The sequence below is a fragment of the Drosophila santomea genome, chromosome X (genome assembly GCF_016746245.2).
Source record: "Drosophila santomea strain STO CAGO 1482 chromosome X, Prin_Dsan_1.1, whole genome shotgun sequence".
Lineage (NCBI taxonomy): Eukaryota > Metazoa > Arthropoda > Insecta > Diptera > Drosophilidae > Drosophila > Drosophila santomea.
This window is the reverse complement of record NC_053021.2, coordinates 20,958,189-20,976,605: the sequence shown is the minus strand read 5'-3', so window position 1 is coordinate 20,976,605 and position 18,417 is coordinate 20,958,189. Positions and strand designations below refer to the sequence as shown.

General features: G+C 42.1%; 1 protein-coding gene across 1 annotated transcript; it reads left to right on the top strand.

The window, feature by feature from the left end:
- Positions 1 to 12,447: 12,447 nt before the first annotated feature.
- Positions 12,448 to 14,318, top strand: LOC120456436 (probable cytochrome P450 6t1). Its single transcript, XM_039643269.2, has one exon. It carries the CDS (start codon positions 12,498 to 12,500, stop codon positions 14,091 to 14,093), a length of 1,596 nt encoding a protein of 531 aa, XP_039499203.1. The 5' UTR covers positions 12,448 to 12,497; the 3' UTR covers positions 14,094 to 14,318.
- Positions 14,319 to 18,417: the final 4,099 nt, after the last annotated feature.

Here is an 18,417-nt window from a genome sequence, read left to right as displayed (position 1 = left end):
CCCTCCACCACCCGTCTCTCTCTCTCTGCTCTTCCAACTGTTTGTGCATGATGAGCAAATGAATTTTTAATAAAAGCGCCACATGTTGCCAATAGAAGTGCATACACAAATGGGACAGGGCGTGCCACCGCCCCCCGCCCCCCGGCCCCCGGCACTGGCTGCAGTGACGAGCCATTAGGCGAATGAATTTTTATGCCTGCCGAACCTGCCGAACCTGCTGTTCCTCCCGCCAGGTGGCGCCACTGCAGACGGCGAGGGGACTTTTAATGCCGACTCAAAGCCTTTCGTACTCCATTTATCTTGGGGCCAAACACTGCCAGGTGGAAAGAAAGCAAATGGGAACAGGACCTGGATCAGTAACTGATTTTTTCCCCAACAAAACAGAACACAAACATAACAGTTTTTGTGGAGCGCCCATTTAAAGCCTTTACATAAAACAGAAAAACAAATAAAGTCAGAGACAAAATGTAAAAAATGTGTTTAATTCAATGACTGCAGTTCAGATTACTTAAAAGGATTTCTTAGAATTTCAAGCACTTACACTTTGTAATTGAGAAAGAATCAATTGGGCAACTTGCAGCTTTTAAGTCATTCAGTTCAATCTATTTAAAGTTCTTCAATTCATTTTAATTATGTTCTATTTTATTTGACACAACCCATAGGGAACTTTGCAGGGAAGTTAAAGCGAATCTGATTTTTTTCGCTTTACATTTGCTATTTTTGCTTAGTCTTGCCTAGTCACTCGAATAATGTCTGACTTAATTCCACTTCTTTTTCTCCCTCTTCTTTTCGCAGTACTTGTCCAATGACAGATAAATGATTTTTCCATTTTTCCGCCTGATAACACTACCGTTGTGTTGATTTTGCCAATTGTGCAGTCACTAGAAAGACTAATTTTTCAGCTGAAGAACTACTTAATACAAATACAATACAACTACGGAATAATCAAAACAAAAACTCACGCAACATTTACATTTTAGCCATCTATAGAAAAATAATTATTGAGAGCTTAAGAGCTTCTTGACGAGACCAGTATTTATCTAAAAGAAAAACTATTAATGGCAAATTTAATCTACACGTAAGAAGTGGTTTAGTTCAGGTGTTTTACTCTACTTGACACATTTTTCCTCCAGTGATAGGGTATAGGAGATTCGATGAGTACGAAAAGTATGTTAATTTGTTATGTTAAGTCTTATTGTAGTAAATTAATTTCATTACGAGAGTTGTGGATATAAGATTTGGCAAACCGTTGTCTGTAATTATACATATGTACAATCAACAACAACTAAACTCCGATTTTTTTTCTATTTTAATAGTATAATAAGATAATAATAAAATAATATAATGGAATGGAATGATTAACAAAATAATAAAGCTTCGCAACTTTACATTTCTAAAACTGTGATTATTTAGTAGGATGTTAAATAGCTTATATCCACAAAATTTGAGATCCTTACTATTTTAAGTAGAATTGGCTTACTATATATAACCTTAATATATCTTAACCGTATTTTTGTGTCAATAAATACAAAGAAGGTAATTACTATAGCGGCAGAATATATTTTATAGAACACCTAAAACTATAGGTTTGCATAACAGGACTTTGTATGTTATGCAAGTATAAAATGCCACAAAAGCATTTCCATTGCCGAATGCCGCATTATAACATTTAATGGAGTATATATATATGTGGTCATATATAAATATTTTGTCACAAATTTTGGTATTAAAGCTTTTGCATTTAAAAATGTGGCCTCTTGCCTATTTCGACAAGATGTGCACACAACTTTGTATTTTATTTAGAACGGAAGCCATCTTTCCTTTAATCAAGAGCACGTTGACTTTCGATTTCATTTCAGACTCTGAAAATATAATAGATCACATTTTATGCTGTTATATTTCCTTCTGCTGTTTTATGAAATCTTACTGGTAGGTAAATAAAGTTGTTCATTCTATAGTAAGATACCTTGATTTATTTATGATAGTTTAATTTAATTTAATTTATTTAATACTCAAACAGAGGAAGTCATTCACATAACTAATAGTATCTTTACTGAATAAAAAAACTTAAAAACTCTCACATAACTTAAAACTAAAAACAAGATCAATTGATTGGCGCTAAATTGGAATTTGTGAAGCCCTGTCCCGCTTAATTTGCAACTTTCTCTTTGTCCTGACAGGCTCGATTGTGTTTATTGTATTTAAATTAACTTATTTATTGTTATTGCCCAGCTGCGGTCGCATCAAATGCCCAGCGCTTACTTTTCCGCTCGCCCCCGGAAAATTGCGGAAAATTCAGGCTAGTGGGTGGCTCCCAAGTGGCGATGAGGTGACCCAAAGAGCGGCCGCGAAGGAAAGTTGACAACGAAAGTAATAAAAACTGAAATTTGTCGCCGCATGTAAATGGAATTGTTTAAAGGTGAAAGCGACGGGGGAAGGGCGCCGGCAAGGGCCACAAATAAACAAATTAAGAAGTTGCCAAAGGGCGAGAAGGACGACGACGACGACGACGCAGCGACGACGACGAGGAGGAGGACGACGAGGACTAGGACGAGGGAGCTGGCAGTGGGGATGCTGCGTCTGGGTAGGGCGCAATCCGCAACGGATACGTATTATTTGTGCCAGGCCAGCGAGCACTGGCCAAGAGCGGCAACAATAAGCCAAACGAGCAGTTGCAATTGGAGACGGCTACGGGGGGGCTACGGGGGGGCTACGGGAAACGTCTGGGAATTGCAGACGACGGCGGCCCGTGGCAATGGCGATTTAATCTTTGCAGACATTTTTATTCAAATTTATTTTAATATTTTTCTTTCATGCCAGCGATGGATGTTGCTGCCGCTGTTACGGCTTATGCATGCTGATTGCTGCAGCCGTTGCCCGCGCTGCTGTTGCTCGAGTTGCACAAGTTGCACAAGTTGTCCAAGTTGCACAAGTTGCTGATGTGCTTGGTGGAGGGGCGCCCTCTGTCGCTGATACTGCTGATTTCTGGCCATGTTGCTGCAGTTGTTTCTCTTGTTTGTGGTTGTTGTGTTGTTAATAAGGTTGCTGCTACTTATGCTGCTCATGTTGCTCGTGTTCCCACTTTATTACCCTAATTTGTGCTGCGAGCGGTGTTTATAACGTAGAAGACTGACATTCGTGTTGCAGGTGCCACTGCTGATGTTGCTACTTCAGCTACTTGTATTACTGTGATGTTTCTTTGCGATCTAATTGCCGATTTGAAGGCATTTTGGCTAGAACTTGTTGCCTTGACTTATATATTATATGTATATATATCTTATATTTCGACTGATTCTGCTGCTCTTTCGCTTTAATTTTTAATGTTGCTCTTGCTGCCTCTGATTTTTTGCATTGTTGCGGCTGTGTCGGATGCGGACATGCGGTACACACAATGCACTGGAATTATGGCCCAGATCCGGGAATGGGAATCGGAGTCCTGGCGCAGGACCCACCCGGGCGTTCCTTCTTCTGGGTGGCACTGCGGCGACACTTTATCATGTTAGCCCGAGGAAGTCCGTGCAATTCTACTTTAAATCGCCGACTCCTGCAGCCGCATCCCTGAAAATCCTTTCACCTCGCCATCTTGGCAATGGATATGGTATTGAAACAGATGGCCCTTGCAAGTGCTCCTTCTTGCTCCTCCGTGCTGACCGTATTGACCGTTTTCATGTAAACGAAATAAACACTAAAAATGTGATTTGTTTTCTTCAGTTGTTTAATTTACTTCAATGTCCATTGATGACTCGTTTCCTATTCATCCTATTGAGTAATTTATAGTATGTTGCTGTAAAATGCAGCCCAACCATGTGGTATCCAATCTAGTTGATATCAATAAAAATAATATTTGGACTGCTTCGTTATGATGTGCTAAAAATACTTAAAGTTTTCCCTTTGCAGTCGGAATGTCTGCCAAAATGAGCTCCGTGTACGTAGGACACATTAATCCGCGCACTAATGGGTCAGGACTCTAAGCCAACTTTAAGGACACACAAGGCCGACATGTGGGCAAGACGCATATGATGCTGTGCCTCTGAGGACCTGGAGAGCTGAAAAACGGACAACGGACAACGGCCAACGGACAGCCGGATAGCCGGACAGACATGTTGTCAACTTTGCAAAAAGCGGAAGTTAGAAATTTCACAGTGTGCTGGCGTCCCTCCTTCCTCCTTCCTCCTCCGCCCTTCGATCCCCGCTCCCGGCTGCTGTTACGTTGAATTCATTACGGCGGAAAATGTAAAAGGCATAAACAGCATCGCACAACATCCGCTTGCCTACTGGCCCACACACCCACACCCACACACACACACAGACAGAGACACACACACCCGTATCCGGCAGTGCACGGCAGCGAGACGACCAGCTATACTACGGACTCCAGCCGGAGTCCGGAGTCCGGAGTCTGCAGTCCGGAGTGTCCAGTCTGCCTGCGAGCCGGTTACGGCTAGGTAACCGTGCCCGCTTAATATGCTAAATGTTGAAACTCGTACGAATTTAATGCGAGTTAGCCAAAGGTCTGCAGGCCAGACAGATGGGATTGAGATTGCCGTGGTCGGCGGAGCGGTTGCGGCACTGCGAGAAATTCTTTGTGGAACTTGCTTCGGGCTCTCCAAACTGCCTCTCAGAAACAAAGAATTCGCAGTTTTGCACTTTGGCTTTGAGCAATTATTATTAATATGAGGTATTAAACCATCGACAGATTGTTGCTAACAGCAAAATATATGTGTTGTTGATATATTAATTTTCATAAAAATTTCATTTAAACCAATGCACAAGATTGTGTAGCTTTTCGCTACACTTTTCCAATAGATCAATGGACTTTATTTATTTTCTTCAATTTGTGCTCAATGTACAAACTGAAGAAGAACTCAGTTAAATGTTTGTATGTGATAACCATGTTTCGGTGGTAATCTTAACACCGATAAATAATTTTTTTTTTCAATACATGCGATATCGTTGTATGCTCAATGCTGCCACATGTTCTACTTGCATTTCAAGGTGTAGGACAACCCCTTCACATCTAGACAGTAGCTGTGTCCTTTTTCTCGGTCACCTGTTTAAACAGATTCGAGTGGTGGTACAGCAGAATGGTGAATGGTGAAAAATCGGAGGGATTAAAAAGCGAAGCACCCGTCAACGCACGATAAATCAAGAGGCCCCCTGGTCGTGATCCGAGAAGTTCGGGCAATTAATACTTAACTACTCCACTACAACCTGAAGTAATTAAGTGCGGAGGCGGGGAAGTGGCAAGCTTTTGTGAATTGAAAATGCGCGGAAAAGTGCGAGAGAAGAGAAGGAAATCGGGATGTCGGGAAATCGGGAAATCGGAGCGGTTTGATGTTGATTTTATTAAATGCCAAACTGTTTATCGATTTCATTTGAGTGCATGTCGCGCACAGGCATCGAGTGCTATGTACGCCAATTTTCCACCCGTGTGTCACCCACTTTTCACCCCCTTTGCCAACCATTTCTCGCCAGCCATATGCAAATGGTACGGCAATTTGTGGCCTGAAGGAGCTGAGCTGCACGCAAATCGGAATCGAAATGAAAATCTACAACTTGTTGGCAGGGGAGGTGAATTTGTTCTGAAAAATCCAGCGATGGCTCCACTTCCTTCGCCGCATTTTTCTACAACTTCTGCTCCTTTTCCTCGACATCCTGTTATCGCCATGGCCCATTGTCGGGCTAATTCATGTGTCGACTGCAGCATCCGTTGACTGCCGTCGGCGGTGACTCCTAAATCGATTAAAAAGTCAACGGATTCCCATTCCAATTCGGATTCGGATTCGGATTCGGATGTAGATTGTCGATTGTGGATTGTCGATTGTAAGGCATAAGGTTTAAGGGGCCTGACATCGAGCAGATTAGGCCACGACTTAATTGGCCAAATGGAGATGCAAGTTCAATAGTGGCCCGGTACACTTCTTTCACTTTTTACACCTTTTTTGTACTTCCAATCACGTATAATCTGCAATGTCCCTTCAACTGATTTTTCAGAAACATTTCAGCTCGAACAACATCAAAACTTTGCCTCTTTTACGTACACCTCTCCCTGCACCGAGCTGATCTCCCCCCAATTATAGTTGAATGTAGTAAATGCGAAAATGTCTAAAATTAATATCAATTACAGCGGACAGACCGCAAATGCACACTGATATAAGGTCGCGTGACATTTGAAAATTTCATAATTAAATGAATACCTGACGCCTGTTTCGCCATCACTTAATATTTTTGTAATTGTAATGCCATTCATGTGTGCATGTGTACAGCAAACAGGGCGCCACCGAAATGTCAACACAATCGTGGTTTCGATTTTGATTTAAATAATGCTTCATTAGCAGCAAAGTTAAATGCAGCCAGCAGCCAGCCGAGTCAGTACAGAAAATCCCAAAATTGTTTATGTAAAAATTAGTAAAATAACTTTTACCGGATTATACCATCATATGCACAAAGTACGTTAAGTTGCTAACTCAAACAAGTGTTTAAATATTCTGCCACACTTTGTGTGCCGCAAGTTCTTTATCCATGGAAAACAAGGACACCGCCAGAGTGCAGCACTTGAAGGAAAAAGCTGAAAAAACACCTGCCCCGCATGGTGCAGCGCTCTCTTAAATTCGACGCCCTTGTGGCAGACAACATTTTTACCATACTAATTAGCCTTTTGTAGGATTCATTATCATAATTGTAATTAACAAAACGCGAACAAACGCGTCGCAGGCTCGTCGTAGCACCTTTAAGTGCGGAATGGCGGGAGCGGGAGCGGGGGCGGGGGGCGGTTGTGAGGAATATCCTGGGAAAATTAAAGGGAAATCCAACGAGGAACACTATTGAGTGCAGGGCTCCAGTGTCAGTTCTATGTGACTGCCTAGGCTCTTTGGCTTTCACCTTTTGTCGGGGCATCCACGTGAAGAGGCATCCACGTGAGTGTTGTCAAGGATGAGGACTGGATGTAATGTAATAAAAGTTATTATTGGTTCTAGCTTGGCTACATTGCAAGTATTAGGGAGAGGAATGGCGCTGAATGGGTCCACTTATGTCTATTAAGAAACACACTTAGTCCTAAGATTCTAGCTCTTGTTGGGTCCGAGATCTTTGCGTTCATACGGACACATAAAGGGACAGACGATCGGACAGACGGACATGTGCAGATAAACTCGATCAACCCATTGATCCTGATTTATTTCTTTATTTCTACATACATTTAACTATATGCATCATCGTAACCCCTATGTGTACATCTAAAACTTAAGCATGCAGAAAAATCATTTGCATTTCTCAATTCCATTTGCATGAAAACTTAGTTTAGCTGGAACAAACCAAGCCAAGCCAAAATACAAATTACAAAAAACAATTATTAATAATAAAATGTACATATTTACAATTTTGCACATATACATATTTCTATTCCCCAAAAACCAAAATGTCCGTGCACATTATCGTCCGCTAAGAGTGCATTTATTTGATAACGCTGTGCTGAATCAAATTAAAAGTAAATGATCCGCGGCAAAGCCGTATGTTTCAACCGATGATCCCAAATCCCCGACCAACCGCTGTCTAAATCGAATGGAAGTAATGGGGGAAGTGGACATGCCGCAGTCAGTCATTGGTAATAATTTATTATGTAATCATTTTAATGAACTCTAATTGAATTACACAGCAAACTGGGATGTCTGATATGATTTTTCAGAGCTACTCGAATTCGACATGACACTACGTGGCCTTAGTGCGCATTTGTTGTTTGTTATTCTGTTTGCGTAATTAGAAATAAATGTTCAGTGAAATAAACACAAAATGTCAGAACATTATTGGAAAGCGAAAAAACACAGCTATTTCATTTAAAACATTCTAAACAGCTTTAAAACAAGCTTAAAGAATTACACTTGCAAAAAGGCATAGCGTCAACTTTTGTTGAGTTACAGAAGGTATATTTATGTATTAAAGTGAGATATATCAATGTGTAGGTGGTAAAAGTTCGACAAAGCCTACTTAACACTCTTTAATTTAGAACTGCATTCCTTTTATTTTAAAATATACTTTATGAAGTCACATTCTGGTACATGTGAGTTTGTTTTAAAGTTCTTCATTTCAATTCAACATAGCAACAAAATTTCACTAGCCGAATCAATCTGGCCAATCTGGAAATAGTTGCCACGCCCACTCGCGACCACAATTATGATGTGTTTCAATGTTTTCATTTGTTAATTGTACATTTTGTTATATTTCTTGTCACTCCCATTAGTTGTGTAACGGGTATCTGATAGTCAGTTACTTGACTGCAGTGATATCTCTCGTTTATCACTGGATCTAAATAAGTGTTACATACTTTACGGCCAAATTTGCTCCAAGGCCAGCGTTATTTTGATATTACCATGACTAGATACCATGACTAAATATTTAATGAAACTAATGAGACGACTATAAGGTATCAGATGGTCGTGAAACATGTCTAAAATGATCCTTCTCTCTTTTTTGTTTGCCTTACCGCGATAGAGTACTATTGAAAATCCCCAAATGCTTAATACTCTCGTGATCCTTAAACGTTGTTGCACACTCAGAATTTCGAAAAGCTTAATGAATTATTGTCGGAGGTATGCATCGCCCACTACCCACCACCCACCACCCACTGAACGCCCACCTTCCACCGAGTGCGTGTGTGTGTGTGTGTGCTGGCGAAAGCAGACAAGGGAACACAAAAGCCATAAAATTTCAATTAGGCAAACCATTCAAGAAATTAATTGACAAACCTTATTCTTGAGTTTTTCGCCAACCACTCAAACGCCCGCCCGCCACACGTACGCACCACCCAACCACCCAACGAACCACCCAACGAACCACCCAACGAACCACCCAAGCAGGCAGCCAATCCACCGCCATATCTCTTTCCTGCCGCTTTCTCTGCATTTTGCAGCTTTTCAACATGAAAATTAATTTTCGACAATTTACTGCGCAATCTTACGCAAAAGTTCAACAAAAGCGGCCGCACCACCTGCACCACCGCCCTCCATCCTTTCGCGCCACAGTTAAACCAAACAATCTGCCAGAACTGCGTCAGTGAGCGTTAAAATTCCTTTACACTTGGACTGATGCCACGCGGAGAAACTGGGACTCGGGGAAAGCGCTCCCAAAAATTGTGTAAAACTCGATGAAAAATTACTTGGCCCCACCAAAGACTCCAACGTACATGCATATATGTATGTATGCATGCGCCGGGAGAAAGCGGAGTTATCTGCCATTTCCCTTTTCCCATTTCCCTTTCCCTTTTCCTTTCCCCATCCACATCTATCTCGGGTTACAACAAACTTGACGCAGCGGCCCCATATTTGCCTTCTTCAGCTACATACATACATTGTCATTTAATTTTGGCAATAAATGTGAACCGCTTTCGGGTTTCTGGATTCAGGATTCTGGATTCGGGATCGAGCACGCCGGGACTCCAGGACTTCAGAACTCCAGGACTTCAGGACTCCAGTATCCTGGCAGCAACTTCGCCACCGACGACATTGTGTGCAAACTGTCTGATAATCGTCTTCCGCCTATTTTAACGTGCCCCATACCATACCACGTCCCGCCCATCTACTCCACCAAAATCCACTCCAGCAGCCCGATGCGCACATGTGCGCGCTTAAATTATTCAACGGAAGTCACTCCAAAAACCCCCGCTTTCCCGCGCCCAGCGTGAAATATGATATTATGCCGCTCAAATAAATTACGCGGAAAATTATTATGGCCGAGTAGCAGTCGCCTCCACTCATGTGATAATAGTAATGTAAAATTAATGCAGCTCGAGGCCACTTCCCCCGCCTTCTGTGCGCCGTGCCCCATGCCGCATGCCCCAAGATGTCGGCCATTGGGTTGGGTGGTGGTGGCAGGTTCATTGCAGTCGCCTTTCGATTGACTCGCAAGTGGCAGTTGAACCTGTCGGCACTCTTGAGCCACAATGCACCTAATTACGACTGCTGTTTTATTTGCTACTATTAAAGTGTTCATTTTCCACCGGTTGGTGGTATCAATTTCCTATGTTTGTGCGATGACTTTTATGATTTCATAATTGTGTTTGAACCAATTGTAAATCGCTAACAAGAGGTCATTGTAAGACGGGTTCCCAGGCAGGAGAAAGCACAGATCGAATATATTTAGACATAATAATTATTTACTGCTTTACTTTAAACCATGTACAGGCTATGTGCAGGCGTGTATGTGTGTGAGTGCGACATTGCACTATGGGAAATTTGACCCCTTTTTCTGGCCAAAACCCATTTTCTGAAAGTCGGAATATTACAATAATATTTAGTGTACGCATTCATAATTGACCAATCTTTAGTGCTGCATACCAGAAATTTTAATAGATGGCACCACAACAAAGAAATCAGCTGTTTAAAACCGCTGTTGTGCGTACACAAAACAACAATCTGCAAAATTAAATTTTTCTTTCCTTACAAAAGTTATAATATCTTTTCATTCTGTAAAAAGTATTTTAATCAGTGGGCCTTCTATTAGGCGTTTGCAACATTCAATAGAAAAAAAAACTAGTGTTGTCCCAGTAATTTAGTAAAAATCTTAGTTGCTTTACAAAAGTTTTTTTTTTATAATGCCTAACTTTGAATAGAGATTTAAAGTGATTGCAGCAGATTGCATCAATGAAATATACCCCATGTTGTAGCTTATTTAATTCTTGTTCAGATTATTGTAATTTTAAAAACCACTTTTACCGATTCTTGGAGAATTTATAGATTTTAGACTTAACCCTACTTTTCCAAATTCAGAGTAATCTCATGCTAAACTGGAGTTAAACAAGGCAGTTGCTGAATTGCTTCGTTATTTTTATTAGTACTATTGTTGTTAACTTCTGTAAAATAATTAAGTATATAAACACTATCACGAAATCAGTTGTTTTTGCTGAGATTAGAAAAAGCATACAAAATGAGAGAAAGCCTTTACGAAAATTAATAATATAAATATAAGGGACGGGCCACGCCCCCAGTTTTGGGGTACGTTTAGATATGGTCTAGTGCAAATTAATGCAAAAAAATAAATTAAATATCTTTATTCGTTCTGGAGTTATAAATTACAAAAAATAGAAAGGGCGGTTCCACGCCCACAATTTTTGGTACCATAAAAGATATGGACTAGTGTAACCCCATACAAAAATCACCAATTGAATATTAATTTAGGCCAGAAAAAGAGGTCAAATTTCCCATAGTGCATTGGCGTTCAGCGGCGTTCGCAAATTCAGACTGACTGAGAAATTCTCCCCTCCGTTCCTCCGCCTCTCCTCGTCGTATGCACTGCCCAGAAACGAGCGAGCGGTCAGCTGCTGTCCGCTCTCCCGCACATTGGGACAAGTAGCAACTGAAAAGTGTCAGCTTCGAACTTACTAACTACGACTATTAATTTATAAAATAAATATGCCGTTTAACTCGCATACATGACTATCTATGTATTGTGATCAATTGCGATTTACTTTCAAACATATATACAAATTTAATCTATTCTAGCTATCTGTTATCTTTTCATTCCATAAGTAATATAGCTTTATAAGTATTCAAGGCTCTTGTTATTTTAGTTTTCGAAACATCGACTTTCATACTGACGGACACACTCGATTCAGATAAAATGCAAAATATATATTAATGGTAACGCTAACTATTTATACTACTCGTATATATACTATTTATACTACGCGTATATATATAGGGTGTTTTTTTTAGAGGTATAGAACTTTAAATTGCAATAAAACAACGATGGATTATTCGATTGACATGAATTTTATTGACATGAAAGATAATCTTGTGGCATTACATTTTAAATATGATTTCTGGCATATGACCGCCACGGCTGGCTCGGATGTAGTCCAATCTGGACGTCCAATTTGCAATGACTTTTTCCAACATTTGGCCGTATATCGGCAATAACACGGCGAATGTTGTCTTCCAAATGGTTTAGCGTTTGTGGCTTATCCGCATAGACCAATGACTTTACATAGCCCCACAAAAAGTAGTCTAGCGGTGTTAAATCACAAGATCTTGGAGGCTTATGAAAAATCGGGAACAACAGCAATCTCGTTTTGGGCCCATTCGACGAATCTACGCCTTGCTTGATGATCGTTTGGTTTCAATTCTTGCACGAGTTGGATTTTGTAAGCACGCATGACGAATTGCCAAACCAAACTGAGAATAAATCACTTGACAGCTGTTAAATCGGTCGCCATCTTGAACAGTAATGCCAACTTAAAGTTCTATACCTCTAAAAAAAACACCCTTTACTATTATACTATATTTTTTAAACTTACAAATTATCAATGAACTCGCATAGGTGCGATCGGATTACTACCCTGCCACCTACCTACTACCCTTGTCACCCGCAATAGCTGTTTCAGATAAGATAAGCCAAAGCTGTAAATAGCGACGAACAATCAATTAAGATGGTGCATACACACTCGTATAGTAACTGTGCACATACCGTGCAAAGTGCAGTTCTGTTCAGACACTCTTCCAGTAAGCATGATTATCGTGCTTTTTTCACTTATTGCGGCTGCTTTGGCCGCTGGATTCCTCCTCGTTCTGCTCCCCGTTGTCGTGGGCAGTGGATGTGTACTTGTTTTGGTGATCGTTTGGCTGTGGCAACTTCGACATTTCGGTCACTGGCGACGTCTGGGCGTCCCCTTTGTGCCGGCTGCTCCATTTGTGGGGAATGTGTGGAGCCTTTTGCGCGGAGCCTGCTGCTTTGGCGATCAGTTTCGCGAGTTGTACGAGAGTAAGGAGGCTGCCGGGCGCGCCTTCGTGGGAATCCACGTGCTGCACAACCATGCCCTCCTTCTTCGAGATCCGGCCTTGATCAAGCGCATTATGGTGGAAGACTTTGCCCAATTCTCGAGCCGCTTTGAGACGACAGACCCCACTCGTGACACAATGGGTTCGCAGAACCTTTTCTTCTCCAAATACGAGACTTGGCGGGAGACGCACAAGATCTTTGCGCCCTTCTTCGCGGCCGGAAAGGTGCGCCAGATGTACGGGCTTCTGGAAAACATTGGCCAGAAGCTCGAGGAGCATATGGAGCAGAAGCTCAGCGGCAGGGACAGCATGGAGCTGGAGGTCAAGCAGTTGTGCGCTCTCTTCACCACGGACATTATTGCATCACTGGCCTTTGGCATTGAGGCGCACAGTCTGCAAAATCCGGAGGCAGAGTTCCGTCGCATGTGCATTGAGGTCAACGACCCCAGGCCAAAGCGCCTCTTGCATCTCTTCACAATGTTCTTCTTTCCGCGACTATCGCACCGGGTTCGCACCCATCTTTATTCCGAAGAATACGAGCGGTTCATGCGCAAGTCCATGGACTACGTTCTTTCCCAACGCGCTGAAAGTGGCGAGAAGCGCCACGATTTGATCGATATATTTCTGCAGCTGAAGCGTTCGGAGTCGGCGGAAAGCGTTATCCATCGGCCAGATTTCTTCGCAGCCCAGGCTGCTTTTCTGCTTTTGGCTGGCTTCGACACCTCGTCGTCCACCATAACCTTTGGCCTGTACGAGCTGGCCAAGAACACCACGATCCAGAACCGGCTGCGCGCGGAGCTTCGCGCTGCCCTGCAGTCTAGCCAAGATCGGCAACTGAGCTGCGACACCGTCACCGGATTGGCATACCTGCGACAGGTGGTTGATGAGGTCCTGCGACTCTATCCGCCCACAGCTTTCCTCGACCGATGCTGCAATTCCCGCACAGGCTATGATCTCGCGCCGTGGAACGGTGGTTCGCCATTCAAACTGCGCGCTGGCACGCCTGTCTACATTTCAGTATTGGGACTCCATCGAGATGCACAGTACTGGCCCAACCCGGAACTCTTCGACCCGGAGCGCTTCTCGGCCGAGCAACGGCAACAGCACCATCCCATGACGTATCTGCCCTTCGGCGCGGGACCAAGAGGTTGCATTGGGACACTTTTGGGACAGCTGGAGATCAAAGTTGGACTGCTGCACATCCTAAAGCACTTCCGGGTGGAGCTCTGCGAGAGGAGCCTGCCGGAGATGCGGTTCGATCCCAAAGCCTTCGTCCTCACTGCTCATAATGGAGCCTACTTACGATTTGTTAAGAGTCCTCTTTGAATGGCATGCAGTAATGGTTAAGTTAAGTTTAAGCATTAATTTAGAATTGTTTAAAACATTTTTTTTTTTGGGTTGGACACTTGCTTGTTCAGTAACTTTTTAGCAGGTGAATTTTTAAATAATAGAACAATGAATTAATCAATTAAAGCCAATTTCAGTTTGCAAACTATTTGTACACATGAAACAGATACATAGCTTACCAATGAATACACAATTTGCATAATTGAAAAGGGGAATGTGGAAGTTGGAAATCAATTTGGCAATTAGTTCGGTACATATTCTCGGAAATGTATCTGGCTAATAAAGAAGTAATCCCGACTAAAGGCGACCCGGCCCGCCACCTCTGCCAGTCGAACAATTAAGCCATGCTCGTCCGAGACTGACTGTTCTGGATTTTGGCTCGTGGTCGAGCATTAATTACACACAAATTGGAGCCTAAATGTTGGCCTAATGCGAGCTGATCTGTGCGACAACAAAGGAGCTGGGCCACTTACCATCCTCGCCCTTCGAGGAGCCACCTGTTGCTGGAAGCTGGGACTGCACAAGGCAGGTAACTCTGGCGGCTCACTAATCGCAAATGTCTCGAGCATGGAGCTGCATGAATGCCCAAACCTGCAAGCACTTGCCTCTGCCTCTGCTTTTGGCCAGTTGAGTTTTAAACTTGTGTTGCCCATTGACCCGACAACACAATCAAATATTAGCAGTGGGGCTAGCAAGGCCAAAGGGTTCGGCTTGTGGGGTCCTGGGGATGAAATGAGCTGCAAATCCTTTTGACAACAGCCTCACCCTCTGGTGGAAACCCATTCGAAAATTTACTTTACTGAGCCCCTGTAATCTCCGTGCTTACGCTGGGATTCGCCTCTCATTTCCGACCCCCTGAAAGCCCCTAAAAAACCCCCAACAGCACTGGCAGCCTAAGCCCTTAACGAAAATGCCGTCAGCAGTAAATATTTATGCTTGTGTTTTATTTATTTACATTGTCAAAACCAATTTCGCCCAAGGGTTCAATTGTTTTTCACTTTTATGCTCCGCTCCGGAACCTCTCAAACTCCCAGCCTCTGCACCCCCCCTTCCAAAAATAAGCCACCTTGGCAGTGGAGTGCGCAGCTCACATTTCACTTTCGATGGCCACTTTGGGCAACCCACAAGCTTCCACTGTCTGCAGATACGCCGCCCCTTAGCCGTAACCCTTCAGCCCCCGAACTGAACCCCCAAACTGAAATCTCCCCGAAATCCAAGTCTTCCGCCCCGGCCAACTGTCAACGTCAGCGACACGCATGCAAACAATCTGCGAGGTGGCTGTGGGTCAAAGGTGGCCCGGAGATCCAAAGTTGGCTTAAGCCTTGTTTGTTTTCAATTAAAAACCTTCAAAAACGCCCCCGCCTCAGCCACTAAGTCCGGTGAGCGACCATAACTCCCCCGCAACCAGAAACCCAGAAGCCCAGAAACTCAGAAACCCAGAAACCCAGGAAGCCAGAAGCTGAAGGAGAAGGAGAAGGCGGTGGGCATTCATTTTTTATGGCAAATGGGCAACTTAAAATCAAAGAAGCAGATTGCTCCCTGGTTGGCAGTCAATGCGAATTGCATTGCGCCTCCTCTGCGGCATTAGATTGCCCGATTTCCACTTGACATATGACTCAATTAGCTGCGGGCCCATGTGGGAGAGATAGATATGAGTACATGTCCACAGGGTGGGGGTGCTTTGAAATATTTCTTATTGCTCAGGGCAATGGCTCTTTACTCGCCAGTTTGCCTACCAAAAATAGATTAACTCACGAAAAGCTAATCATGCTATGGATCTTGTGGGACATCTGGGGCACATCTGTCACATCTAATATGGTACATCTATTTCTAAAGTGTAACAATTATCCATGAGGTACTCTAGAAACTGGGCTTTCTGCAAAACAAAATTTTTGTGGCCATTTAAGCAAACTGAGCTCAAAAGCTATAGGCTTGGGTATATGTATATAGGTAGAGGGGTAAGTGTTTCTGTCTGACAACTGATTTCTCAGGTATGGGATTGTAGAAACTAGGATGGATCTGTTTTGATTCACGTAGTACTTTTGCACCACTTCATATCGATTATGGTTGTGCTGACATTGGATGCGAGATTCCATACCGCCAACCAAACCAAGTGTAGGAGGCGATTCAAATGCGGCCGTTCTCTCTTCTTGTCACAAACGAAGTGTTCTTTATTTCTTCGTTCCGTTCCTTCTTAGCCTATTACATGTATGTATTGGTGTGTCAGTTGCTGATCGTGCGAACGGGACGCACAAAGTAGTGTCCGTAAGCACGATCTTAACATTAGCGTAAAATTGTACTTAAAACTAAGAGTATGTATATCTAGGACTGTATGTACAATCACTGTGTGTATGTTACGGTAGTGTGCCTGCTTGCTACAATCGGCCATCCTGACCGGAGAGCTCCTGATCTCTACAAACATGTTAACTTTTACTTTTGTTTATCCATGGGCGCATATTTGCTACTGCCCAAACTCCCTTGTATGGAAGTCTAGACTGTTGAAAACCTTCAACGTCCTCCACGACATACCTATCGTTACGCAAAACTTTTGTTATTCTATATGGACCTTTGAACTTGGGGATTAATTTTTTGGATACGCCTATATGCGAGTCGAAATTCTTGATCATCACCAAATCTTCTTTTTCATACTTATAAGGATCTTTCCTTTTCGAGTCTGTTCGTAACTTGTTGTATTCTTGCAATTTATTGATGTTTTTGCCAGCATTTTCTCTAATTTTCTCAAAATTTATGTCATTATTTGTTTTATTTATTTCTTCTAACCTTTCTTTTAAACTATCTATAACTCTGCCTTTTTGAGATACTCCAAACAGAACTTTACTTGGATGTTGGTTAATTGATCTTTGCATTGTATTATTTAACGCATATTCGACCATTTCTAAAACAGTGTCCCAATGCAGTCCTTTGTCTGGTTCAGTTAACTTAGCTATAATGGGACCTATGCTTCTGTTCACCCTTTCGACCTGACCATTAGCCTGTGGAGAACCGGTAGCTATCTTTATGTGTTTTATTTCACTTTCTTTCAAGAAATCTTGAAATTCCCCAGAGGTAAAACATGTCCCGCGGTCCGAAATAATACATTTTGGCCTACTGTAAGCCCTAAAATAGTCCTTTAATGCAACTATTGCTTCCTTTGATTTTGTTGTTTTTGCAGGATATAGTCTTACGAACTTTGTAAACGCGTCTATAATCACTAATATGTGTTTGTTCGACCTACTTTTATCAACAGGACCATAATGGTCTATATGTACTACATCAAATGGAATATTTACTTTGGGAATGTTGTGAAGGAATCCCTCTTCTTTTCCAGACTTTTCAGAATAAGCTATACACTTCAAACAATTGCTAATGTGTATCTTGCATTTCTCTCTAACTTTGGGAAACCAATAGCTTTTTGAAATAACTTCTACCATTTTGTCTATTCCAACGTGTCCTAATTGATCATGATAATTAAACAACACGTGGCTTTCCATTTCGTTCGGTACATAGAATAAGAGAACTTCCTTATCCTTCTTTCGATAAACTATTCCATTACGCATTTCGTAACCTTTGAGTTCTGATTGTTGTAGCTGTTTAGCTATCGTTTTGATCTTCTCGTCTCTGCTTTGACAAATAATTAAATTTTCCTCAAAAGAGTTACAATCAATTGTTAGTATGTTTGTATTTCTACTTAGTGCATCTACGTGCTGCATGCGCTTACCGGACCTATGTTCTAAGATGTAATCATAATCTTGTAGAAACAGCGCCCACCTGGCTATTCTTGGACTTAAATCTTTTTATTTAATGCTAGAGTAAAAGCACTACAATCTGTGACTATTTTGAACTCAATTCCTTGAAGATAAATCCTAAAACGTTGCAAAGAGTAAATCACCGCGAGGGTTTCTAATTCGAAACTGTGGTACTTTGCTTCAACATCAGTCGTTCGTTTTGAAAAGTAAAATACTGGATGAAACTTATTGTCTTTCTTTTTCTGCATAAGAATAGAACCGAACCCTAAAGCGCTAGCGTCGCAATGTAGTTCTGTTGGATCTGTAGGGCTGTACAATGCTAAAATAGGAGCTTCTAGAAGATTTCTTTTTAATGTTTCGAAACAATCTAACTCTGTCGCACCGAAATCGAATTTTCTATCTTTTCGTACAAGATCGTATAAAGGTTTTGCCTTTGTTGAAAAATCTTTTACAAATCGTCTAAAGTAGGAGCACAACCCCAGAAAACTCTGAACTTCATGAGTTTTTGTCGGCATTGGAAAATCTCTTACTGCTTGCATGCCTTTTGAATCTGGTTT